This window comes from Ranitomeya imitator, chromosome 5, assembly GCF_032444005.1.
Source record: "Ranitomeya imitator isolate aRanImi1 chromosome 5, aRanImi1.pri, whole genome shotgun sequence".
Lineage (NCBI taxonomy): Eukaryota > Metazoa > Chordata > Amphibia > Anura > Dendrobatidae > Ranitomeya > Ranitomeya imitator.
This window is the reverse complement of record NC_091286.1, coordinates 245,705,595-245,733,451: the sequence shown is the minus strand read 5'-3', so window position 1 is coordinate 245,733,451 and position 27,857 is coordinate 245,705,595. Positions and strand designations below refer to the sequence as shown.

Here is a 27,857-nt window from a genome sequence, read left to right as displayed (position 1 = left end):
AACATTTTTGTTGGAAAAAATTATTTTTTATTTTCACGGCTCGGCATTATAAACTGTAGTCAAACACTTGGGAGTTCGAAGTTCTCACAACACATCTAGATAAGATCCTTGGGGGTCTAGTTTCCAATATGGGGTCACATGTGGGGGTTTCTACTGTTTAGGTACATTAGGGGCTCTGCAAACGCAATGTGACGCCTGCAGACCAATCCATCTAAGTCTGCATTCCAAATGGCGCTCCTTGCCTTCCGAGCCCTCCCATGCGCCCAAACGGTGGTTCCCACCACATATGGGGTATCAGCGTACTCAGGACAAATTGGACAACAACTTTTGGGGTCCAATTTCTCCTGTTACCCATGGGAAAATACAAAACCGGGGGCTAAAAAATATTTTTTGTGGAAAATTTTTTATTTGTTTTATTTTCACAGCTCTGTGTTATAAACTGTAGTGAACCACTTGGGGGTTCAAAGCTTTCACAACACATCTAGATAAGTTCCCTAGGTGGTCTACTTTCCAAAATTGTGTCACTTATGGCGGGGTTTCAATGTTTAGGCACATCAGGGGCTCTCCAAATGCAAAATGGCGTCCCATCTCAATTCCAGTCAATTTTGCATTGAAAAGTCAAAACGGCGCTCCTTCCCTTCCAAGCTCTGCCATGCACCCAAACAGTGGTTTACCCCCACATATGGGGTATCGGCGTACTCAGGACAAATTGTACAACAACTTTCGGGATCCATTTTCTCCTGTTACCCTTGGTAAAATAAATCAAATTGGAGCTGAAGTAAATCTTGTGTGAAAAAAAGTTAAATGTTCATTTTTATTTAAACATTCCAAACATTCCTGTGAAACACCTGAAGGGTTAATAAACTTCTTGAATGTGGTTTTGAGCACCTTGAGGGGTGCAGTTTTTAGAATGGTGTCACACTTGGGTATTTTCTATCATATAGACCCCTCAAAATGACTTCAAATGAGATGTGGTCCCTAAACAAAAATGGTGTTGTAAAAATGAGAAATTGCTGGTCAACTTTTAACCCTTATAACTCCCTAACAAAAAAAAATGTTGGTTCCAAACTTGTGCTGATGTAAAGCAGACATGTGGGAAATGTTACTTAAGTATTTTGTGTGACATATCTCTGTGATTTAAGGGCATACAAATTCAAATTTGGAAAATTGTGAAATTTTCGCCAAATTTTTTTCACAAATAAAAGCAAGTCTTATCGAAGAAATTTCACTACCATCATGAAGTACAATATGTCACGAGAAAACAATGTCTGAATCATCAGGTTCCGTTGAAGCGTTCCAGAGTTATAACCTCATAAAAGGACAGTGGTCAGAATTGTAAAAATTGGCCTGGTCATTAACGTGCAAACCACCCTTGGGGCTTAAGGGGTTAATGTGATCAATGAACGTCATAACGAGAAACAAGATCAAAAGGACAGAACTGCGTATTTTTGGTAAAGACTAGTGATGAGCAAAAGTGCTTGGATAAGGTGTTATCAGAGCATGCTCAGGTGCTAACCGAGTGTCTTTGAAGAATATTTTTGCGTCCGCGCGCCTGCATGCCCTGCGGCTGTTTGACAGCTGCAAAGCGGAAACACATGCAAGGACTGTCTAACAAACAGGCAGTTCCTGTATGTGCTGCAGCTGTCAAACAGCCACGAGACATGTAACTGTGGGGATTCGGACATATTATCCGAGAACGCGAAGATAATCTTAGCACACGAGCATGCTCATATAACACCTTATCAGTGCACGTTCCCTCATCACTAAACACACATTCCTTATTAAAAAAAATACAATAAAAAGATATCAAAATGTATACACCCCAACATGGGGTGAAAGAAATGTCAGTTTGCCAAGATAAGAACAAACCCTCACATAGCTCTATTGATGGAAAAGTTAAAATGTTATAGATCTTGAGAAATAGTGATAATAACCCCTTCCCTGCTCCAAAATTTTGTTTTTACACTCCTTCAGTTAAAATAAATAAGCCCCCTGACTTCTGCTGATTGGCTGCAGTACACATGTGACCCCAAGAGAATGCAGCGCTGAATATAAAGACAATCTGGGGGGGAGGGGAGAGGATCTTTTATTTATTTTTTTAATTATTAAGAAGAGTAGTGGACAGCAGTTTTAATGGACAAAACTATGGCATTAACCCTTCATCTCCAACCCCATGAATCTAACAGTGGTCAGTTGGCACTCACTGGTTGGATTCTACGGTGACTAATACTAGATGACCTTGCAGCAATGATCAGTGAGGATCTTTGATTCAGAAGATATCACTTCCATGAAGGAAGTCTAATGTCCAAAGGACGACACGGATTTCTTCACCAAACATAATGGATATTTACAGCTGGACAAACGAGGCCTGTACGCAATATTATTAGACGCCAAGTCATTATCATATTGTTCATTTGCTATCACATATACAAATTTGTAAGTACGCATGGTATGAAGGGTACCAGATCATTTATTTTTCATAAAAATACTAAACCTTCAAATAATCTAAAATCTCTTAATTACTGAGTAATTACCGTACCTGGAATGAAAAGGTGAACTAGTATGAAGACAGCGTATATATGAATCTACTACACGCTCTATACAGTGTCCGCCAACGGACAGGACAATTACAAATCTCATGTCATTTGCTGCCACCTACTGGTGAAAACAGGAATCTACAACTCATCTCTGAAAGCCGCTGTCTGTTGCATTTTATGATCATGTCTAGCTTCACTGTATACACATTGTAGATTACTAAAATTCTAAGACAATGGCAAAAATGGATGAAATGGTCACTCCTGGACAATATTGGAATGGCCTTTCATGGCAAGATAGTAACTGCATGTGATGGATGAGGATTTCGAATTTGGTGAAATTCTAGAAATTGTTTGACTTGCTCTATGGACCTGTATGATACAAAGGTAAAATTCAGGATGGGGGGGTGGCGGTCCAAATCTTGTACCAGGGCCCATCAGACGCTAGTTCCACCACCAACTCTGCACAATTAAAACTACATTTTTTTATGTCACCATATGTATGAAATCATTTTTTCTGGCACAGGCTCTAGTTTTCTTTGTCGCCATATTTGAGTACATAGATTTCCTCATCACTTTATTCCATTTTTTGGTAGGAGAAAGGAAAAACAAAAATTCAGCCATGGTTTTCATATTTTTTGTTGCCATTCACCGTCAGAAATAATTATATAGATTTATAGCATGGCTTAATATCATTATGCAGATGGATACTCAATTTATCAATTGTAGAATTATGTTATTCAACAAGTGGAAAATGTAAAGTATTAATGTTTTAATTTAAAAAAAATTAGTATATCAACATTTTACATTTTTTAATGGTGTACAATATGAAAAATAAACTAACAAAGGTTAGCAGTTTTCCACATTTAAACACTAGTGGGAACAGCTGCAGAATTTTCCATGAAAATCTTGTATCTTATCTAGCTCACATTACGACTGCAGTAAATGTGGGCGGGGCTTGGTCACGTGTGCGATTCTCCTCTCCTCCCCTTCTGGGTGTTTGTGAAAGGATAAGAGAGGATGAAGTTTAGGATCACAGTGAGGAGCCATCTTGTTGGGGACTGCAAAGTGATAAGTAGGTTGTCACTGAGGATGGCAGCATCAACTCTATTAGTTGGTACTGCTTGCTGTATAACATGTTGAGACTGGATACGCAGACTGCGTCATGCGCCGGGACTGGATACGCAGACTGCGTCATGCGCCGGGACTGGATACGCAGACTGCGTCATGCGCCGGGACTGGATACGCAGACTGCGTCATGCGCCGGGACTGGATACGCAGACTGCGTCATGCGCCGGAACTGGATACGCAAATTTTATCATGCGCAGGGATTGGATACGCAGACTACATCACACAAAGGGATTGGATACACGGAGTGTATCCCATACTGGGATTAGACAAGCAACACAGTGGGCTGAATCACACATGATGTTCATTAGATACGCAGCACTGCAGGCTGTATCACACATGATGGGATTAGACTGGTAGCTCTGCAGGCTGTATTGTTTGCTGCGTCCAAAGTGCTGCCATCTATTGAACGCAGGTAAGTCCGCATATGGTCACTGAACCGTGCGGAGTCACAGATTCCAATACATTCGATTGGTAAAATTTCTCTTGCGGAGACGACAGAAACTGACATGCAGCGGTCTGGAGAGACAAGCCACATGTCAGTCTCTGCGGGTGATTCGCGGGCGTCTGTGGACGCATAATGGACATGGGATTTCTTGAAATCCCATCCACCATGCTGTAACATCTGGCTGCTACGGGTGGCACTCTGCACAATAAAGCAGCATCCACTGATCGTGTGAACATACCCTTACACATGATTGGCAGCAGATACATGCTGCAGTCAAGATGCCTCCAACGGTGAAAACAGCGCAGTAGCCCAAGAGTAGTAAAATGACAGGCTACCAATCACCAACCTGAACACTTTCCTCCCCTCATCTCCTGTCATTGCTCATGGTGAACACTGTCAGCTCTGATTGGGAAAAACTATAGGTCGCAGCACAGCTGTGAGCTACAAAAAAATGGCACCTGGCTTGCCAGCCTAAATTCTTAGGCTTGATTTTTGGTGACATTGTACTTCATGATAGTAGAAAATTTTATTCAATATGGCTTGCGTTTATTTGTAAAAAACACGGAAATATTGTAAAACTTTTGAAATTTTTATGCCCTGAAATCAGACTTGTGTCACACAAAATAGTAAATAAATATTTCCCACATGTCTACTTTACATCAGCACAATTTTTGAAACATAAGAAAAAAATTTGGGAAGATATAAGGGTTAAAGAGTTGACCAGCGATTTCCCATTTTTCCAACAAAATTTACAAAACCATTTTTTTTTTTTTTTTTTTTTTTAAGAACCACATTACATTTCAAGTCACTTTGAGAGGCCCCTTGACAGAAAATACCCAAAAAGTGACACCATTCTAAAACCTGCATCCCCCTCAAGGTACTCAAAACCACATTCAAAAAGTTTATTAACCCTTCCGTTGCTTCTCAGGAATTTTTGGAATGTGGAAGGAAAAAAATGAACATTAACTTTTTAACAAAAATGTTACTTTAGACCCAATTTTTTTTTTTTTTTCGCAAGGGTAACAGGAAAAAATGGACAACAAAATTTGTTGTGCAATGACTCCTGAGCATGCGTATACCCCATATGTGGAGGGAAACTACTGTTTGGGTGCATGGCAGAGCTCAGAAGGGAAGGTGTGCCATTTGACTTTTTAATTGTAAAATATGCTGGAATAATTAGCAGACATCATCTGTATTTGGAGAGCCCCTGATGTGCCTAAACAGTGGAAACCACCCACAAATGACACGATTTTGGAAACTAGATCCCTCAGGGAACTTATCTAGATGTGTGATGAGCACCTTTAACCTCCCCCCCCCACCTCACGGTACTTCACAAGTTTATAACATTGAGCGGAGAAAAAAAAAATTATATTTTTTTCACAAAATTGTTTTTTAGCCTCAAATTTAGAATTTTCACAAGGGTAACAGGAGAATTTACACCTTACACCATACAATTTGTTGTGCAATTTCTCCTGAGTACGCCGATACCCCATATGTGGGGGAAAACTACTGTTTGGGTTCTCGGCAGGCCTCAGACAGGATGGAGTGACGTTTTGGAATGCAGACGTTGATGAAATTGTCACAATATTTACATTTTCACAAAGGGATATGGACAAAAATGGTAGCAAAATTTGTCCCACAGCCTATGTGTGCACAAAATCCCCATGACATATCCATACATCCAAGGTCGGTAAGTACCAGCCAACCTGGACGTATGGATACAAAGGTAATAAAGGGGTTAAAATGGAGTATACCAGCATTCACAAGGGCATGATGTCTGTAGCTGACACACATCCAAGGAGATATCTGAAGATGTGGTGTGAGAGGAGTCAGAATAGTTTTTTATGGGGTTTTGATATTTGTGTAGCTCAGTAGTTAAAAGAAACTTTTTTCCTCACCATCTACTCTTCTTCACCTTCTTCAGTAACCTCAGTCTCCTTGTGCACCACCACACGAGTTATAGACATGTCAGGGTGTTGCTCTTTGGCTTCCTTTATTGCTTGTGCTAATGCCTAAGAAGAGAACCACAAAGTAGCATCAGAGTCACAATTTAGGAACATTTCTGGGTAAGTAAGGACTCGTATAGCTCATAAAAAAAACAGTCCAGACTTTTTTCCCTCCAATTCAGGAGGCTTGGAAAGAAGTGGCTCATAAGTGGAGAAAGAAGTAAGATTATCTGATCACATATATTGCCAAGTTTTTTATATTCACGAAAGTCATGCAACGTTTGTAGAAAGTACTGCAACTATTGGACAGTGAAAAATTTATTTTGGGAAGAATGCTTTAATCTCGAACAATCACATTAGCTATACTTCTACTTTGTTCCAAAAGGAGAAGGGATTGCGTGCTGCTGTGGTGTGGGGAAACAAGCAACCAGTTTTATGTCCCAGAAAAAAAAATTTGCATCACAAATCGCATTCATGGTGCCAAATCTTTTTTCCAAACTGTATCCATTTATTTGCTAGTTTAAATAGAACAGGTTCCATTCGTAATCATGAAAAAGGTCAACTCATGGGAACGAGATCTATTGATCATCAGGACCCCGAAACAAGTATGTGTAATTACATAAACCTAGCTTTCGGAATAGTTTACTAGTTTATTCAACACTTCCCTTACCTCATCATGGTCAATGTCTGCATCTCCACTGATAACAATGCGCTTTTCAATTCTTGTTTCCGATATCCCACCTTTTCCAGTCTTCAAATTAAACAAATATAGCATGGGTGTCATAGCAGCAATACACACAAAACAATAAAATATGCCGGTTTCTACAAACAACATTTGAGATCAAACTAATTGATATGTAACGTGGTCTGCCAAATCCACATATAGAGCATGTGCGGTGACTATGGTAATGTATGGTAGAGGTAGGCACATCTGAAATGTAATAGCTAGGCCAAGTTCACACTTTGCGGAATCCTCACCGAAAATTCAGCTATTTTAATTCAATATATCTATTAAGTGCTTTTTTTCATCCATTATGGGAATTTATTTATTTTTGACCAAGGACACCCCATCCTCCATCAACTTAGTGTCTCCCAGCAGCTGGCTCAGAGTCACCATATTGGTGCTGAGGACAGAGAAGACCCCTGATCCACATAGCCCAGGATGGACCCGAATTGACAAGCTCCAGTGATCCCACAGCCCAAGCCTCCCATAGTAGCTAGGATTACAAGTAATTCAAGTACATCAAAGTAAATGGGTTTCTCAAAACTCCAGTCATACGTTGCATAAAAAAAATATAAAAATCAGCACCTAACTGAAAGCATGGTGGGAATTTCAAATTTGAAGCATGCTCATTATTATGCAGATTTTACCCTATTCAGTGCTAAGTAGATGGAGAAGTGAGAAACCCACACAAAAATCCTCAACACAATCCGCATGTGTTACTTGTGGATTTCATTGAAGATTTATAAACAAATCCACAGAGTAGATTTTTCGCAATGTGGGAACTTAGTTTAAGGCTCATGCACACTATTTTCTCATTCTTGGTTTTCATGGATAGCACTCGTACCTGTGACATTCTATGTGGCTGTGCACATGTTCAATGTTTTTCCCCAGACCGAGAGGTCCACAGAAACAATCAGACATTTTGATCTGAGTGTCAGTTCAAAATTGGCAATGCAACTCTAAGGGTCATCGAGAAAAAAAAAAATATCAGACCGCATCAGAGTGTGATCCGATTTTCATGGACTGACAGAATGGAGGTGGTGCAGAAACTTTTCTCCAAGATCAAGAAAAATTGTTGCCACTCTGATCAATTCCTAATCATAATATATCGGCTTGTTTTTCCTGAATGTGGAAAAAACGGTTGTGTGACCCTACACTTACTGAGAAGCTTTATCTACAGGATAATAATTAAACTCAGGCCCGAGGGCCAAATCTGGCCCACAGTATAATTATATTTAGCCCGTGATAAATGGTGTCTACAGGAGCTGGCGTGCTGGTAGATCGCTCATGCCCATACTACAAATCCTGCATATCCGCTCTGGTACGAAACCTGGTTATTACAAGGTTGTTTATAACAGGCCCCGCAGTAACACACTCCTTAGCTAGGACGCACTTCTTGACCGGCATTGACTTTAGATGGAAGCTCCCTCCTTTTCTCCCCTTGTGCTCTCCCATACATCATGATGCACATAGCACCTACTATCCGCCATCTCCTCCACAAGGTGGGCACAGGTATGCCACTGAGCTGGCGTGCTTGTGTTGCGATTTTATATAACCCCAAATCGAGATGATGAATGACCTGGGAAGGGTATGCTGTCTAATCCGAAAAGGCCCAAAGGGGCAAAGAAATGACCCCTCTTTAGCTGGTCAATAAAACTTCGCTTTATTCTACTACATTAAAAAAGTTATTTTATGGGTTAATTAATAAAATTTGCCATAAAAAGATTAGATTATACACATAAATCAAATAAACTAATCTATTTATGGCAAATTAGGATAGTCATTTCAATTAACCCATAAAATAATTTTAACGTACTACAATAAAAGCGAAGGTTCATCGTTACTGTATATTTGATAAGTTAAAACGTCCTCAATTGTAGACTTTTTTTATTTATAAATATCAGGGTTGGAACGTGACTGTCCAAGTTATTAATTTTGTCCCTCTGTATTTGAGTTTGATATTCCGATAGTAACAGATCATAGAGCAGTAGAACTAGTGATTTTACCTTGGTGATGTGTGTCGTCGTAGTGGTTAGAACCGAGTCGGATGTGATTGTCTGAGCACTCAGTAAAATCCCTGGCTCACTGTCTCCACCACCATCCAGCTTCATCAGGAGGAAAAAGAAAAAAAAAAAGGGAGGTTAGCAAATAGTTTTCAAAATTGGAAAGTATTTCCTGGTCCACGTTGGAAAGGATGCGGACATTTTGAATGAATGAATCTATAGACAATCCCGAACAGTAGCAGATGAAGGAAGACGATAATTTTGTGGTTTTAAGTCTAAATTCCATTGGGAGATTAGGAGCTTATTCCTGATGGGTTAGGCTACTTTCACACTAGCGTCGGAATCTCCCCGTCGCAATGCGTCGGGGAGAGATTCCGATGCGTTTAACGCATTGCACAATGGAGGCAGCGGATGCATTTCTCCGGCGCATCCGCTGCCCCATTGTAAGGTGCGGGGAGGTGGGGGCGGAGTTCCGGCCGCGCAAGCGCGGTCGGAAAAAGCGGTCCGTCAGGAGCAAAAAACGTTACATGTAGCGTTTTCTGCTCCCGACGGTCCGCAAAAGCACGACGCATCCGTCGCTCGACGGATGCGACATGTGGCAATCCGTCGCAAATGCGTCGTCAATACAAGTCTATGGGGAAAAACCGCATCCTGCAAGCACTTTTGCAGGATGCGTTTTTTCTGCAAAATGACGCATTGTGACGGATTGCAGAAAACGCTAGTGTGAAAGTAGCCTTAGATGTCCAGTTGTTCAAACTGGCGGGAAATGTTATAAGAAAATAAATAATAAAACCTGCACCTCTTCAACACAAGCTGCTCCGAAGGTCTCCATCAAGTCTTTTCAGTCACATGACTGCTGCAGCCAATCACAGGCTCAGTAGCAAGTGACAGAATAGGTAAGCGCCATCCCTTTCTGCTCGGGCGGAGATCACAGGAACAAAAAAGAGCAGTGAAGAAAATCGGGAGACGGCTCCTACAATCATTTCATTCGAGTCAGAATACTAAATATAAACCATAGGCGAGGCGGTAGCATTCACTGCCTCTATGGCCATTAACATAAAACATATTCGTTGTTCCTAAGCAACCACATGTCCTGTCCTATATACTGAATGTCATTTATTATGTCTGCATTATTAATAATACATAGCGGACGTCTGCCCTGAGCTGCAACTTTGGCACATAGTAGCCAATATATGCTTTTTTTAAGCAGCCTTTTTATTTTTAGGACTATTAATTTTCCTTAAATCATGGTAATAAATGCAACAATAGTCTTATCTTAAAAATAATCAAGCTATTCATGGTGGATCCCCCCGTGCCAGGTGTACCGTGCATACAGTGGTCTTTATTTTTATGCTGCATCACACTATTCAAGAAGCAGTTTGCCTCCCGAAATAGTGAAGTCCTCCGCATCACTAAACTACAGACAGAAAATGGAAGTTTCCGTGTTACAAGTTCCTCGGGGGCTGTCAGAACGGAAGATTTATGGCACAAAGATAAAACAAGTTATTCCCCCAGCATACGAGCATTTCCATAAGGGTAAAGAGGTAATGCGTTCTCTCTTTTTTGGGAAAGAGATTAGTAAAAGAAAGCCGTTGTGTTGTCTTCAGAGATCCACAGGTTTCCGCGAGTAAAGATATTGGCATTACAATGGACGGCGCCACACGACCTGGGTAGAGAGCGGTGAACGCCCACAACAAGCCCACAAAGAGTCTACCTGAGCAGATTCGAAGGTAATGGTTTTTGTCTCAGTCTGAACTATTGGGACTTCTTTTGTTGATATTTCAGTCCTCTGTGTGGCATCAGAAATGGTGACCATCTCTGTTTTCACCACTGGAGGCTAGAGAGAAACAAGCACAGAAATTCTTACACAAAAAAAAATGACAATTCTGTAAAAAACAATTCCAGGTAATCTCCTCTAGCCAGGTCTGCCAGACAAAATTAAAGGGTAAAACCACCACCATTATTAAAGGGAATCTGTCCCCTAGTCTCAAAGCAGCATAATGTAAAAACTGAGATCAAGGGATGTGTCATTTATTAAGCTGCCTGCTGTGGTTTTGATAAAGTCAGTTTTATCAGCGGGAGATTATTAAAGGACTAGTAATCTTGCTGCCACGTAGTCCTGCATATTCACGAGCTCTGTATAACCCCGCCCAACCACTGATTGGCAATGTAAATGGGCAGAATGCAGCCAATCAGTGGTGGGGCGGGGCTATATTAGAGCTCAGCATTCACAGAACCGCTATATCTTCAGCACAAAAAGGTGACTATCAAACCTGCAGCGAGCAGCCCAGTAAGTGACACATAGCTGGAATCTGCCCCTACATCATGCTGCTCATAGATGAGGTAGCAAAACTTTGGGCTAGAGATTCCCTTTAAATATTTCTTTCTAATCCCAAGACAATTGTGAGGTCTTACAAGTCCGCCTCCACTAAAGTCATCTCTATATTTGTGTGATTGAAAGAATTTAGTGATCTCAAACAGATAACAGTATTAGAGTGACAAGAGTAAAAAATTGGTTGTGATACAGACCAAAGGGAAATCTAAGCAGCCACATAATTAGTAGTTATTAGGTACATGCACCGAGCTAAAGGAAGCGTATTCACAGGACCACAAATACAGCACATATGGAAAAGACAAACCAAGATCCAAAAGGTATAAGAAACATGTAAGATGGAAAATTATGGTGCAATTAAATATGGAAATGAAAATATGGCGGTATACTGAATAAATGGCAGTGGAAAGAAGAGCAACATCTGGAAAGAGAAAGAAGCCAAAGCCACTGGTTTGCCTTTTTGATAGAAGACACCAAAACCTCCTTAAGATTTGATAAAAGCTCAGCGGTAACATCCACTGTAACAGAATGACCGGTGCATACGGAAACTTCCATTCTGTTGGACCCATTTACCTCAGAACAACAAATAATTTGGGCAGAAGCATCAACATCGACGTGAGAAACATCGCCATTAATTTTACTTTGCTCTTCCATGAGAATTTCATGTTTTTCTTCAACTTTCTCCTCACTTTCAAAGGTACTAAGGGTAATTTCCTGGGCTATGACTTCCGTCTTTTCTTGGATCTCAGTCACGGTCACAGTCACAGTACGGTCTTTGTCGGTCTGAGACTCCTCCTCGGGTTGGACGTCCTTCACGCCTTCGGCACCTTCTTCAGGCTCTTCTGGTATAACGTGCTCAGAAGCTCTCCCTTCAGCCTTATATTCTACCTCTTCATTCTCACTCTCGCTACTGCTATCAGAAGAAGATACTGACTGGGTGTCAGTTTTAGCCAAAGCTTTCACTTCTACCAGCTCATCAATCACATCATCGTGGTGTCCAATATCGCCATTTATTCCAGCGGTCAGGTTTTCCTTGATAGGTGCATTTGTGTACTCAGAATCTGCCTGATTTTTCTCTTCCACTACGTTCTGTATCTCATCTGAGTTCTATATGGAAATGGATGAGGAAAATAAAAGCATATGAATAAATAAAACAAATTAAAACTAAAATTAAGATGCTGAATTTCATGGAAGACAAAAAAAAAAAAGTGATGACATCAACTAAAAAGTGGGAAAATGTGATGGTGATTAAGATGAACATATTGGTACTTATAGTACAATCTGAGCACCTCAAGGGCATCACTCAGGCCGGTGCGCATCCCTCTTGTTCTGGGTAAAAGTTTCTGTGGGACACAAGTACATATAAAGGACACAATCAATACATATACACAACGACATCAAAATTATTTCAGGGAAATATTTCACCAACAGAAAAAGGACATTGAACATGTGATAAAACAAGCACAAAAACATAAAAAACACAAAACCAAGAATATCCCCAGCGCTGAACCTGTAGATAACATACCATGCCTGGCCTACATGAAGAGGTATAACGGCACGGTACACATTTATATCAAGCTCCCCAAATCATATCAGTCCATAGTTTTAGGAGTTTAAGGTTTTTTTTAAAGGGGTTGTCCAGGATTAGGACACTGTAGTCCAGAGGTGTCAAACTGCATTCCTCAAGGACTGCAAACAGGTCATGTTTTCAGGATTTCCTTGTACTGCACAGGTGATAATTTAATCACCAACTCATTATTTGTGTAGGTGATTAATTTATTACCTGTGCAGTACAAGGAAATCCTGAAAACATGACCTGTTTGCAGCCCTCGAGGAATGCAGTTTGACACCCCTGCTGTAGTCCTTTTGGATGCCAGTAATTACAGGTTAGGCAATCCCTGCGTGCGTTGTGGCTGTCTAACAGCCATGAGACATGCTGCAAGTCACTTGGATAGCACACGAGCCGATAACGCCTTATCAAAAACAGCTTTATTTCTAAAACCTGCAGTCACTTTACAAACACCTACTGTGGACATTTTATCAAGTGAACGTATGTATGCCTATATTTAAATGTAAGAAATTATTATGGATTTTATAGTCATTTTCGCCAATTTTGTTTGGCATAGGTGCACATACTGATACAAAACAGCATAAATGTGGGGACAGGATATCACCGCTGTGGCCAGTGACTGTCTGCAGGAAGAGGAAGCAAGGAGACCAGCAAGGGAACCATTTTTTTTCCCACCCGTGCCTGGTTTTAAAACAAAAGAGTGAAAGACACAACCCCTTTAATTTACCTTATATCTATTCCTTTTATTATTTTATTTTTACCCAGAAACAAAATCCCCATTGCGACTAGGATGTCCTTGGCATTAGGGCCGCAGCTCTATTCAGTAATATCAAACTCAAGGAGAAAGTTAGTGCTGTTATCAGAGAAAAAAAAAATGTTTGACTTAATTCTATTCCTGAACACCTTGAAAAGTGGTTCCTGAGACAATGACTATTTCAGGGCATAGCAGTCCTTCATAATTGCCTTACACCGGTTGGGATTCAGTTTCTGAGACCCCAGGAACGCTCTCATTCTGCATGAGCTGTGTATGGCCTCAGCAGAAAGTCTATGGAGCCTGTACTCAACGACAGTGTTCCGAGCGACCAGTGGGGGTCTCAGTACACAGACCCCCACCAATCTAAATGCATGAGGGTTGGACAATTTCTTTTATTACTGCATCTTTCCTCACAAAATGACCAGAACTTGTCCATACAAAGGATGCTGGTGGAGGAGCATGTGACTAGATCAGCTAATCTGTCTCCTCCAACTGTAAAACTCCTCATCCAGGAAAAGCGCCAGAATTGCCAAATCTAATCGATGCGCCTTTTCTGGGCGGCTGCGGGCTTCTATTCATGGCCCCTTACCAGGATGGTACCAGCCCCCAGCTGTCTGCTTTAGCCTGGCTGGTTGTCAAAAATGAGGGGGACCACATCGGGTTTTTTTTAATACATATTGTATTTCAATAATTAAAAAATATGGTGTGGGGACCCTTCTATTCTAGATAACCAGCCTTGCTGAAGCGGACAGCTGAGGGTTGCAGCTTCCAGCTGTGAGTTTTGCCTGGCTGGATTCATTTTTCAATTATTAATTTACAGCGCAGGAGCTGGTTGATGAATACACCCATCAGCCGCTCCTGCTCTCCCCGCTATTAGCAGCACTGGGCGTCAGCTGATGGGAGCGGAAGACTCAGTTGACACCAATTACTGGAGTTAAGCTTTTACCTCCAAATCACCGCTATGAGCTCTCGCTGTCATTTAACAGCCTGGGATCTGCGGCTGTCTGACCGGCGGTGATGATTTCACTGCATGCATATGACAGTGCAACTAACACCCGGTGTTCGTGTGGCCGAGCCCGAACAGTAGCACGGACTTCCTAGTGAAGTTCATGATCAGTGTCCATGCCCAAACAGTAGGTGCTCAGTATGGACGCCAAACTTTACTGTTCAGGTTCACCCATCTCTATTCATAGGGGAAACTGCTTTCCTATTGGACAGGGCTGGTCACAAGCTCCTCCACCTGGAGCCATTGTAAGGATGTAATTGCTGATTATCGTGTGAGGAAAGCTGCATTAACAAGAGAAAGTGGCCAATTCTCTTAAACAGTGATGGTCCATCTTTATGACAGGATTCATAGGATAGAGAAGTGTTGTTTAGTCAGTGGCGTGCAGCCCACACTGGTCAGCAGAGCAAGGTAGCCATAATATTCTATTAAAGGGGTATTTCCATTTCCAAGAGCCTATCTCAATGCATAGAAGGAGTAATATTAACAAATACCTCCAATTAGAAATATAGTATAGTTCTTCTGATTCGCTATGTCGCTTACCCCCTGTGCAGGGCACTGTAGTAGCCTAGGTATCCATGGTTACGACCAGTAACAACCGTCACCATATGCATGGTCATAACCATGGATACCTAAGCTACTGCAATGCCCTGCACAGGGGGTAAGAAACATAGCGAATCAAAAGAACTATACTACATTTCTTATAGGAAATATTTGCTAATATTATTACAAGTACTACATATTGCAATAGGATCTTGGAAACGGGAATACCCCTTTAATTGTTTAAATAGATACAGAACTGTGCATACTGAGGCTTGCGAAAGTTTTCACCCCCTTTGCATTTTTCATGTTTTGCTACCTCACAACCTGGATTTTCTCTTTTTTAAAGTGTGTATCAGTTCAGGTAAAGAACATGCCTACAACTGTGAACATTTGGTTTTCTTTCTATTGTGAAGAAAGCAACAAATATAACAAAATAGCTGAAAACTTCAGTGTGCATATCTATTCACCCCTAAAAGCAGTACTTTGTAAAGTCTACTTTTATGGCAATTACAGCTGCAAGTCACTTTGGATAAGTCTCGATGAGCTTTCTACATCTTGCCACTGGGATTTTTGCCCATTCCTCAAGGTAAAACTGCTCCAGCTCCTTTAAGTTAGATGGTTTCCTCTGGTGAACAGCAATCTACAAGTCTGACCACAGATTCTCATTTGGATTAAGGTCTGGGCTTTGTGACTAAGTGCTCCACAAAATGTACAAGTTTCCCCTAAAAACAACTTGAAGGTTGAATTTAACAGTATGTTATGGGTTGTCATGTTGGAAGGTGAAACTCTGTCCGAGGCTCAAATCACTGACAGAAACAGGTTTTGCTCAAGAATACCCCTGTATTTCACACCATCCATCTGCCCTTCAACTAGGAACATTTTCTCCGTCTCTGATGCCGAAGAACAACCCCACAGCATGATGTGCCACCACCATGTTTCACTGTGGGGATGGTGTTCTTGGAGTGTGGAGATGTGTTGGTTTGGCGCCAGACACAGAATTTACTGTGGTGACCAAAAAGTAAAATGTTGGTCTCATCTGAACACAGCACATTCCTGCATACAATTTGGAAGTCATGTTTTTTGACATACTAAAACTGAGACTTACAATTTGTGTAAGTAGAGGCTTTTTTCTGCCCAATCTTCAATAAAGGCCACCTAAATGGAGTGTATGGTTTATTGTGGTCATATGGACAGATACTGGTACTCTATTGTGGTACCATGTTTTTCCGTTTGAAGATAATGGATTTGATTGTGCTCTCGCGAATCATCAGAGATTGATATTTTTTTTTTATTATTATTCATTTACTTATATATTTTTTATAACCCAACCCTGACTTGTACTTCTCAACAACTTTGTCCCTGACTTGTGTGGAGATCTCCTTGGCCTTCATGGTGTTGTTTGGTTAGTGGTACCTCTTGCTTAATGGTGTGGCAGCCCCTGTAACCTATGAGAAAAGGTGTGAATATACTGACAGACCATGTTACATGATTGCACACAGGTAGACTTTCTTTTACTAAGCATGTGTCTTATGAATATAATTGCTTGCATCAGAAATTTGGGGTGAATACATATGCACATGCAAAGTTTTAGTTATTTGATCCAATAAATTTAATGTATGCCTATATTTTTCTCACTTCACCAACTTAGACTGTTTAGTGCTGACGCATCACACACAAATCTGATTACCAAAACATTTATACATATGTTGTAATGTAACAAAATAGGTCAAAAGCCAAAAGGCTGAATACTTTTGCTAGCCGCTGTTTGTGTATGTTTGTACCTAGTACTGCATTTCTCTACTATTCTACTGAATGGAGCTGAAGGACCAGGCAATGCAACCGTAAGTACAAAGCTTTGCAGCTGTTAAGATGAACAATGAAACCTCTTTTTTGCTGATCTATGTAGGTTCAGAAGGTCATACTCTTAATACTCAAAACATACATAGCCTATTAAAGGTCCTGAAAAAAGCTTTTTGCAAAGTACAAATAAAATATAATCAATAATGCCAATAGTAAATTTAATAAAAATAACTGCCTTTCTTTAAAATGGTAAATGTAAGCCGTATATTTTGTATGTATGTATGTACAGTACAGACCAAAAGTTTGGACACATCTCATTTAAATATTTTTTCTGTATTTTCATGACTATGAAAATTGTAAATTCACACTGAAGGCATCTAAACTATGAATTAACACATGTGGAATTATATACTTAACAAAAAAGTATGAAACAACTGAAAATATGTCTTATATTCTAGGTTCTTCAAAGTAGCCACCTTTCCCTTTGACGACTGCTTTGCACTCTCTTGGCATTCTCTTAATGAGCTTCAAGAGGTAGTCACCGGGAATGGTCTTCCAACAATCTTGAAGGAGTTCCCAGAGATGCTTAGCACTTGTTGGCCCTTTTGCCTTCACTCTGCGGTCCAGCTCCCCCCAAACCATCTCGATTGAGTTCAGGTCTGGTGACTGTGGAGGCCAGGTCATCTGGCATAGCACCCCATCACTCTCCTTCTTGGTCAAATAGCCCTTACAAAGCCTGGAGGTGTGTTTGGGGTCATTGTCCTGTTGAAAAATAAACGATGGTCCAACTAAACGCAAACTGGATGGAATAGCATGCCGCTGCAAGATGCTGTGGTAGCCATGCTGGTTCAGTATGCCTTCAGTTTTGAATAAATCTTCAACAGTGTCACCAGCCAAGCACCCCCACACCATCACACCTCCTCCATGCTTCACGGTGGGAACCAGGCATGTAAAGTCCATCTGTTCACCTTTTCTGCGTCGCACAAAGACATGGTGGTTGGAACCAAAGATCTCAAATTTGGACTCATCAGACCGAAGCACAGATTTCCACTGGTCTAATGTCCATTCCTTGTGTTCTTTAGCTCAAACAAGTCTCTTCTGCTTGTTGCCTGTCCTTAGCAGTGGTTTCCTAGCAGCTATTTCACCATGAAGGCCTGCTGCACAAAGCCTCCTCTTAACAGTTGTTGTAGAGATGTGTCTGCTGCTAGAATTGTGTGTGGCATTGACCTCATCTCTAATCTGAGCTGCTGTTAACCTGCGATTTCTGTGGCTGGTGACTTGGATAAACTTATCCTCAGAAGCAGAGGTGACTCTTGGTCTTCCTTTCCTGGAGCAGTCCTCATGTGAGCCAGTTTCTTTGTAGCGCTTGATGGTTTTTGCAACTGCACTTGGGGATGCTTTCAAAGTTTTCCCAATTTTTCGGACTGACTGACCTTCATTTCTTAAAGTAATGATGGCCACTCGTTTTTCTTTACTTGGCTGCATTTTTCTTGCCATAATACTAATTGTAACAGTCTATTCAGTAGGACTATCAGCTGTGTATCCACCAGACTTTTGCTCAACACAACTGATGGTCCCAGCCCAATTTATAAGGCAAGAAATCCCAGTTATTAAACCTGACAGGGCACACCTGTAAAGTGAAAACCATTCCTGGTGACTACCTCTTGAAGCTCATCAAGAGAATGCCAAGAGTGTGCAAAGCAGTCATCAAAGCAAAAGGTGGCTACTTTGAAGAACCTAGAATATAAGACATTTTTTTAAGTCGTTTCACAATTTTTGTTAAGTATATAATTCCACGTGTGTTAATTCATAGTTTTGATGCCTTCAGTGTGAATTTACAATTTTCATAGTCATGAAAATACAGAAATTTCTTTAAATTAGAAGGTGTGTCAAAACTTTTGGTCTGTACTGTATGTATGTAGGAAATGAGCCATTTACAGCTTGTAGCCGAATTCTCGTGGTTACCGAACCAGAAATTCAACACTGCACTACTGTGGCGTATACAGCTTAGCCTCCACATTCTGAAGACAAGGTAAGAACTCTACAGCTCCACTTAGAAACATAAGACAAGCAGATATCAGAAAGGCATTATAGTTCACACCTGGAGGGAAACATTTTTCTCCAAAGAGGAATATGGTGGTACTACGGTCATGTTATCATACAGACATTGTCACATTGAACAAATATCCAATAAACACAGCAAGGACTAGAAAAACAGTGAAAAACAGCACACAGAACAAAGAAAAGAAAGTGCACCTCAGAAAGTGGTGGAGAGTGAGAAACGCAACAAGTGTCACTGGGCACACTATCATTCAAAACACTGTTCTCTGTGGTCCGGTGGTTAGAAGACGACGACAAGGTAGGAAAGCGGTCTTTACTAAAGAGAATGGATGTTATCTCCTCTTCAAGGCTCTAGACAAGTTAGAAAGTGGAGAGCAAAGTGATAAGAAAAGAAACATAGAAATATTAGAAACTAACCAGGAGTAAAATTATTGTGAAGGTACCACAAAGTGATCCCAATAGACAGTGAAACCAAAGAGAGAATAACGCTAGAAGCTACAGTCTGGAAAAAGAGAATCCTGATTAATAAAGGATTTCATTGCACACCTAATGGTCTGAAAATGAGGCTTTACATTTTATCCTACAAGCAATCCATTTGTGTACTTTGCAACAGTAATAAGAACAACAACCCTATGGTCCCTAAAGGCTGCTTCTGCTGGAAAGCCCAATCTGAAGCTTCACCGGCCCAATATCAACTAACTGGAGCCCTCACAACATGCTATACATTTATACATGGGGCTGCCATTGTAATTGATCTGCTGCTAATATTCTTTACAATAATTACATGGGTTATAGAAAAATAGATTGGAGGTGTTCATTGACTTATACGGAAGAGCCTTCTAACGAATACTCTGACCATCACAAAGGGGAAAAGTGGGATCCTGCGTGGTATATTTACAGGTTCTACTGGTCATCGTACTCCTGCCTGTGAAGATAGTGATTAACACTAAAAAAAAAGTGATGTCCACAGGATAGGAAGTGTCAGTCCATTATTAGGCTTAGTAGCTAAAAAAAAAAATGCAGTTTTTCAGGATTTTTTTAAACCGAAAAAAAAAAATACCAATAATTTAAAAAAAAGTTTAACTTGAACAAATTATTTAAATCAATAATTTGTTTTAAATGCACAATCCTTATAATCTTTGAGAAAAATCCTGGAATGGCATAAAAAAAAAATTCTACACCTTTTACTTTCTGATACAAGTCTTGAGGGGTGCGGACAGATACAACCGCCTTCTACAGCACCAGTGAGTTCTACAGTCTGGATACTTCTCTATTGGAAAAGTGGTATGCCATGTAGTCTCCGGAAGTCAGAAAAAAAAAAAAACTGCAACCCATTGGAGGTAGCTACTGTATAGGTCAGTGCCGAACCTTTATTTTGCCCTATAACATGACTAATGAAATACGCCTGAACAAAGTCTCATCCGAAAGGAACAGGCAGCCATATGTAGACAACTCTGCCTTGGAAAGATAGATTGCTGTCCTTCTCTCCTTCAGTGGTGGATGCATGTGTTGTGACTGTCACACAGTTGCGACACATGCAGCAGTGGTGCCGAACAGCTGATTATCGGGAGCGCTCCAGGTTACGGAGGCAGCTATTCAGGAAACGCTATAGCTAGTTGGATAAGCACTTATCCAAAGCTATTCCGTCATCTCTAGTAACAATTTTTTGAACTTCTGAGTTTCAGGCTCCATGTCTCACCATCCACTACTACTTTGATCATGAGACTACCATCGTTTTATAGACAATCATCTTGGCTATCTCATACATAAATTTGACTTGATTTGCTCCTGGTGGTGGAGGAAATAACATTTTCTTCCTGTATATTACAAAGGGCAATCTGTTCCCACATTCCCTAATAGTTCATTGTCCGTTGCTTCCCAAGTTAAAGGTCATTGGTTCGACCGAGGAGCAGCCATGAAGAAGATTTTCCAAGAAAAGAGAAACAGCATCATCCAGTTCAGTGTTCCCCAACTCCAGTCCTCAAGAGCCACCAACAGGTCATGTTTTTTCAGGATTTCCTTAGTATTGAAGAGGTGATAATTCCATCACCTACACAGGCAATTATTCCATCACCTGTACCATACTAAGGAAATCCTGAAAACATGACCTGTTGGTGGCTCTTGAGGACTGGAGTAGGGGAACACTGATCCAGCTCACCAGTAGTGGTCTCTCAGCCAAGAAAATTGCCAATCTGCATCATGTGAGTGCCATGACAGTTGGAAGAATACGAAATGTCCATCCATTCAAAGGCAGAGGTGGATATCCAGGAAAAATATCAGAATCATTAAGTCAGTTCTTCACAAGGTCTATCAGTTCTGGTGCGAAAAACATGGCAGAGGAGGTGGTTCGTATGCTTCGTAATAGTGAGATCACAGACGTCGATGCAAGCACCGTGCAACGCACATTACACAAGTCTGGAATGGTGGCTCAAAAAAAGGTGGTCCCGATTTCAAAATAGTCATAAGAAGCGTTTACTCCAGTTTGCAAAAAAAAAGTACGAAAAGTGGGCAGTCTAAGATTTGAAATGACTGATTTGGAGCGATGACACGAATGTCAATAGACTAGGCACACATAGGTTCAAATGAGTCTGGGAGAATTAAGGGAAAAAGGAGCCAACGGAAAAAGGAGCTAACGGATTGAGAAATTGAAGGAACTATCAAGTTCATTGAAGGAAGTCTGATCGTATGGGGTTGTTTCACAGTCAAAGGTGTTGGATACTTGATCAGAATCGATGTCTCATTGCTGAGCTATATGCGAGTATCCTACAAGACGAGTTACTTTGTACACTCAAGTACTATGGACGACCGTGTTCCAGCAGGACAACACTTAGCATACGTCGAAATTGGCGAAGAAATGGTTCAATGACAATGAAGAATTGGTCCTCACAGTCCCCAGACTTCAATCCAAATCGAACACTTAGGGGTAGAGTTGAAGAAAAAGCTGTATACATACCCAAATGAGTCGACCAGTATACACCAACTTTGAGAACATGTAGAAGAGACTTGGGATTAGATTTTGGTTGAGACATGCTTGAATTTGATAGAGAGCATGCCCAGAAGGATTCAGGCAGTGTTGAAGGCAAAAGGTGGATTTACAAAATACTCACAAAATAATAATTAAAATTTAGATTTTTAGGAGCAAAACAGTAACAATACAGTGACATGACAAGAATCTGCATAACTAATCACATGCTAAATAGTTGTAAGTCAAATATATGCAGGAGATAGCCAAGTTAATTGTCTATCAAATGATTGTAATTTCACGTTCAAACCAGTATTGGATTGGTGAGATATGGAGCCTGAAAGTGAAAAGTTCAAAACATTGTTACCCTTTTGCTCGCCTATAAATACCTGCAGTTAGAATATGGTTTCATTACAGTATTAACATGTCTGCAAATAAAACAAAGCAATTAAAGGGAACCTGTTACCCCAAAATCAATGGTGAGCTAAGCCCACCGGCATCAGGGGCTTATCTACAGCATTCTGTAATGCTGTAGATAAGCCCCCGATGTATCCTGAAAGATGAGAAAAAGAGGTTAGATTATACTCACCCAGGGTCAGTCCCGCCGCGGTCCGGTCCGATGGGCGTCGCGGTCCGGGGCCTCCCATCTTCTTACCATGACGTCCTCTTCTTATCTTCACGCTGCGGCTCCGGCGTACTTTGTCTGCCCTCTTGAGGGCAGAGCAAAGTACTGCAGTGCGCAGGGGCCGGGCCTCTTTGACATTTCCCGGCACCTGCGCACTGCAGTACTTTGCTCTGCCCTCAACAGGGCAGACAAAGTACGCCTGTGCCGGAGCCGCAGCGTGAAGACAAGAAGAGGATGTCATCCTATGAAGATGGGAGGCCCTGGATCCGGACCACCCCTGGGTGAGTATAATCTAACCTCTTTTTCTCATCTTTCAGGTTACATCGGGGGCTTAGCTCACCTTCAATTTTGGGGGTGACAGATTCCCTTTCAGATTAATACAACTTTAAATGAAGAGAATAGTACAAGTAAACAAAGTAATTTTGGAAAATTGTTGTGGTCGTCCCAAGTTCTTCATTGACGTGTCCTGTAATGTGCTCATTGTTAAGTAGTGAAAAGAAAATTACTGAAGTTAGGCAACACAACACAGGGCTTTACAAAAAACAAACAAACCATAGTATGGTGGTTCTCCAAGACTCAGATACCAATAGTCTAACCTTAGAGAAGTGAATTAATGCTTAAAAGCCACCATCCACCCTTGCATTTAAGGGGACTATACATTTGCTAATCTAATATATAATTGCCTAGAATACTACTTCCTGCAATTTGTGCCAACTTCCGTGGCAATGTCCGGAGCTAATGTCCGGAGCTAATGTCCGGAGCTAATGTCCGGAGCTAATGTCCGGAGCTAATGTCCGGAGCTAATGTCCGGAGCTAATGTCCGGAGCTAATGTCCGGAGCTAAGCGACGTCAACAGTGTCCAGTGTCTGATTGGTTGCCGCCTGCTGCGAGCGACCAATCAGAAACGTGCCGTACTGTGACACACTCCGCCCGCCATTTTGGTGTGATTTTTGAATTTTTACCTCACAGCAAGTTTCTACTGCGTGGAGGCGGGCCCAGTGACGTTGCTCTTCAAGCTCCTGCCGAATTTCGTCAAAAAAATGATAATACCATTTACCAAAACTATATATATTTAGTTGTGAAGTGGTTCAGTGACATTTTCACACCAATTTTGAACTTTTGTTTGGTGTTTTCTCCATATACTGCCTATTATTTTTGTTCTTTCTTACTATTATTTATTAATTGTATTATTCTTACATTTGAATAAATAAAGTATATATGGATTCTAGACTCCCGATTCTTTAGAATCGGGCTGCCATCTAGTGTATAATAAGTTAATAACCAATCCTGGTGCCCTCAGTTTGCCTCCTTAGCCAATGCTAATGTTCCAGCCCTCCTGCATTTAACATGGCTTTTACAGTGCCATATGGAGAATTGGCAAGTCTGAATCATGGCTCTCAAAGCACAGGAAAGGAAGTGGTTCTGAAATGCCACTGTGCTCCCAGGCCATATATTGGATGCAAGTGGACTCCAGTATCAGCGAAGTAGGCAGTGGATGTTTCTGAGATGTTGGAGAAAACCTTTTCAAATACCACAAGTTTTCTATTTTAGGCTTAACTACATAGCCTGATCATTGGTTTTCTAGATTGCTAACCACATAATTTTGTGGTTCTTTTTGAGTAGCGCTCATATCACTTTGTTGAGGGCCAATTGAACGTTCACGTGAGGCAAGCAGGCCTGTCCTCAGCAGCTTTTGTTAGCACTATGGCCAAGAATGTGTAGTGAGAACTACTTCTGAAACCACTGACTGCTGACTAGTAGTGCGCATGCCCCGATCACACAGCATACTCTATATAGCTGTCTGGCTGCACAGTACAAGTCAGCAGTCACACAGTTACCGAAGAAGTGCTGACTGTTGTTTTGTGGAGTCTAACTGCGCATGGCAGAGAACGGCCACCGTCAACCTGCCTCATGATTGTTCCAATTGGCCCTCAGCGCAGTGTTGTGAACATTACCTCCTAATGGCCCAGTGTACATACTCGGCTCGATCTTAGACCGTCCATGTGCGCCTGGGTGCATGTGCAGGGATATCCGATGTAAACTAGTACTACAACAAGCTCAATCAGAGCAAGAGAAGTGGATGGAAAACAAAATATAAGGTTAAGACAAGTGATTAGGCTATTCAGGTAAGCCTGCATTGGGAGGAGCATGCATTTTAGAAAAGGAACTATGGTTCAGTTTTAGGCACTGTTGCTTTGCAGCGCTGGGGTCCTGGATTCAAATCCCACCAAGGAGAACATCTACAAGGAACTTGCATGCTCTCTCCATGTTTACGTGGGTCTCCTTGAGGTTCTAGGATTTTCTCCCACACCCAAAACACATTCTGATATGAAATATAGATTGTGAGTGCCAACGGGGACAGTATCTGTAAAGAGCTGTGGAATATGATGGAACTGGATAGGTAAGCATGATAAATATTTTAAAATTTTGTTTTTCTAAGATCTTTTTATTAAAAAAAAGATGGATTTAGCATTGTGGTCCAACCCATTTCAGTTTTGGAGAAGCACTTCTACACTGATAATTGTTATCGTAGCTCCTGCATTAAAAAATAAACCATACAATCAATCAGTACTGTACAGGTCATATTTGTTTTACAATGGCAAACAGGACAATGCAGCCCACACAGCGTACAGATTTTTACCAAACTCCTGCGGCATATGTAGGAGAGACAGTGGGGTCCGAATCACTTGAAAAGCAAAAGGGATAGCTTTACAGTACATTCAAGTAACGAATTACAGACACATATTTTAGTCAGGAGGCCTATAACTGACCAGGCCACCATTTAGTCAAGTACACCTTTTATCCCCTAAATGTAATACCATAATCACCTTACCAGTCATGTCTTTCCTTTGGATAAAATTTAGAATTTTGACTTTTCATTAATTCTTTATCAAATAAAGATCCACTCCAATCACTGCTTTATCTCTTACATTAGTGTTCGATTACAAATTCCCATGCGGACATTGTAAAATCACTAGAATCTCTACTCCATCACACTATTTAAGTCGATACTATAAGGAAAGCTGGACTTAATATTTTTTAAAATATATAATAATTTAGGGAACAATTAGCAGAAAACAGATACTGGTATTAATGATTAAGTAGTAAGGAATTAATTGAATAGAAGGAAAATAATCATAGTGAATTTTGGAGTAAAAAAAATTGTTTCACTCTTGGAGGTACCTACACCCAGAATTTCTATGTTTTTAATGGCTCAAGCACACAACTGATTTTCGCAGAAGAATGCCATCTCTGGTTTTCACGGATAGCACTCGTACCTATGATATTTGATGGCCCACAAAAAAAATTGGAGACATGTCTGATTTAGAGCAAAGTGTTATAACAAAATCGGCAATGCAAGTCAATGAAAAAAAAAATGGATCGCACTCAGATGACATCCAAGTGTGGTCCGATTTTCATGGACTGGCAGAGAAACTTTTTTTTTTTATCTGAACTACCGTAAATGGCTTGTCTTTTTTGTAACATTTAGACCTGGTCTAAATCAGGTCAGGATATACTAACAAATCCAAATTTCAATGAACTCGTTTATTATCCATTATCAACCTACTCAGACAGACACAAAAAGTAACTTAAAACTACTAAATGTCACGATGCATGCACGAGATAAATCTGTGACATACCCCGTGTGTCTGCAGAGGTAACGGAGTGACACATCGTTTTTCCCATTCGTTGGGACGTGGATCAGGTGTAGACTCCATGAAAGTGCGCTTGAGCTCACTAATGCTAGCCTGATGTCTCAAAATCTCATCTTGTGATTTATCCAGATCCTATTAATGGATTATGTAAAAAAATAAAACAAAACAAAAGAAAACACAAAAGACAACTCGACAAGAACTCAAATTTGATGGAAAAACAAGTTAGCCATTAAAGTGGGGAAAAAAAGCAGTAAAAGACAAAATGTTTGGCCCGTTTTGTAGCACTAAAAGCTATGATATCAATACACATAAGCAAAAATCCTGAACTGATCCACATGTGGCCGATAGGGTAGAGCTGCATGAGATCTGATAAGTCTAGATTTCAAACAAATCAGTTATCGGTTTTCCCAATCTAGATTACATATTGTAATGATAGATCTGATTTAGAATCTTTGTTTCCTAAATTAAAATGAAGCACAGAGATTACTGGTGTGAGAAACGGAAATTGGTTTGCTGAATTGAAAAGTGCGTGCCCAAAACAGGTCAGACATCTCTCTTCACATGTAATGTTGTTACATTCATCATCAAAGTAAAAACTCTGACTTTTGACAAAAGCATAAATTTAACTTGAAATTAAGAATGGGGATAATGAAATGAATAATTCATCATAAAGTATAGAAAGTCAGAGCAAATCTTTGATTCTTGAAATGGTCTTCAAGAAACAGCTTATTAAAAAAAAGCTGCAGAAAGCAACATGAATGATTAGTTTGGTTAGAACAGTGAAAAATGTGACATAACCACAGGAAAACAATAAGAGAACAAAAAACATATAGGGGGCTGATCGGCAGCCCTTGGGCTATGTTCCACCTTTAATTGAATAATGTGGTCATCTTTCACCAGTGGTATATACATTGCATTAGCGTAGTGAGGAGCACACAGAACTTTCCATGGACCATCGGAGAGAAGTTTACACCTGAAGTCACAGCATGCAGGCTTCTCCCACCCCACCGGTCATGCATGTCATGCACCGTGTCCTGAGCAGAAGCTTGCATGTAACAGCCCCACCCTCGCAGCAGTGGCAGATCAGATGGACGGGTTGTTGTCATACAAACCTCCAACATTAAATTGCTATGCCTCACATAAATATTTTCTCCTTGCATTCTCAAGGACTTGCTCTGTGAAATTAAAATTAAAAAAACGGAAAAATATATATATATATAAAGCCAAACAAACAAGCAGGATTTGGTATGAGTAGTTGGACTGACAATTAAGCTGCAGACACAATAAGGCTGCTGAAGGTCATGGTCTGTATAATGCCAGCTAAATTTACATCCTGTAGGAACTTCTCCAGAACGGGTCATGAATGATCAATCCAACTAGGATCCCAAACCTAACAAGGGGGTTACCACATTCCACCACACACAGGCTGACGAGACATGGTTTGCAGGCACAAATACTCAAGAGCAGCAATCTACACCTGTGGCATCGGTGGTTCATCCTCTTCTTTTTCCGGCTAGACCAAAGCGTATTACGTCACCAAAAGTGAGAAAATAATTATTAGTTCAGGCTAGTGAGAGTGTCCAAAAAGTTCTACAGCAGTTTACGATGGTCAAGGAGAAATATCAGTTTGTTCACCTGCTTTGTGGTAGAGATGAATTCGGCAGATCTGGAGGTTAAATACACACGAGCCGTTTCATGTCACTCAAGCTTACTACACGTCTGCAAAGTTTCCATTAAAAGTTCCCTACTGACCTAATGTATCGGCATA

The 27,857-nt window shown here is 40.7% G+C and overlaps 1 protein-coding gene across 24 annotated transcripts in view; it reads right to left on the bottom strand.

The window, feature by feature from the left end:
* Positions 1 to 27,857, bottom strand: part of EPB41L2 (erythrocyte membrane protein band 4.1 like 2) — a 224,698-nt gene that overhangs the window by 17,531 nt on the left and 179,310 nt on the right. For 5 of the 24 annotated variants that reach the window (XM_069726020.1, XM_069726033.1, XM_069726022.1 and 2 more), the window contains 10 exons: positions 27,567 to 27,602; positions 27,202 to 27,264; positions 26,075 to 26,221; positions 19,042 to 19,197; positions 12,405 to 12,458; positions 11,689 to 12,222; positions 10,498 to 10,620; positions 8,787 to 8,885; positions 6,727 to 6,807; positions 6,009 to 6,122 (listed from right to left, as the gene is read on the bottom strand). In XM_069726020.1, the coding sequence (XP_069582121.1) occupies positions 6,012 to 6,122; positions 6,727 to 6,807; positions 8,787 to 8,885; positions 10,498 to 10,620; positions 11,689 to 12,222; positions 12,405 to 12,458; positions 19,042 to 19,197; positions 26,075 to 26,221; positions 27,202 to 27,264; positions 27,567 to 27,602 (1,404 nt within the window). In that variant the 3' untranslated portion in view covers positions 6,009 to 6,011. The remainder of the gene's footprint in view (positions 1 to 6,008; positions 6,123 to 6,726; positions 6,808 to 8,786; positions 8,886 to 10,497; positions 10,621 to 11,688; positions 12,223 to 12,404; positions 12,459 to 19,041; positions 19,198 to 26,074; positions 26,222 to 27,201; positions 27,265 to 27,566; positions 27,603 to 27,857) is intronic. The other 19 variants (XM_069726029.1, XM_069726030.1, XM_069726023.1 and 16 more) reach the window with 13 other exon arrangements.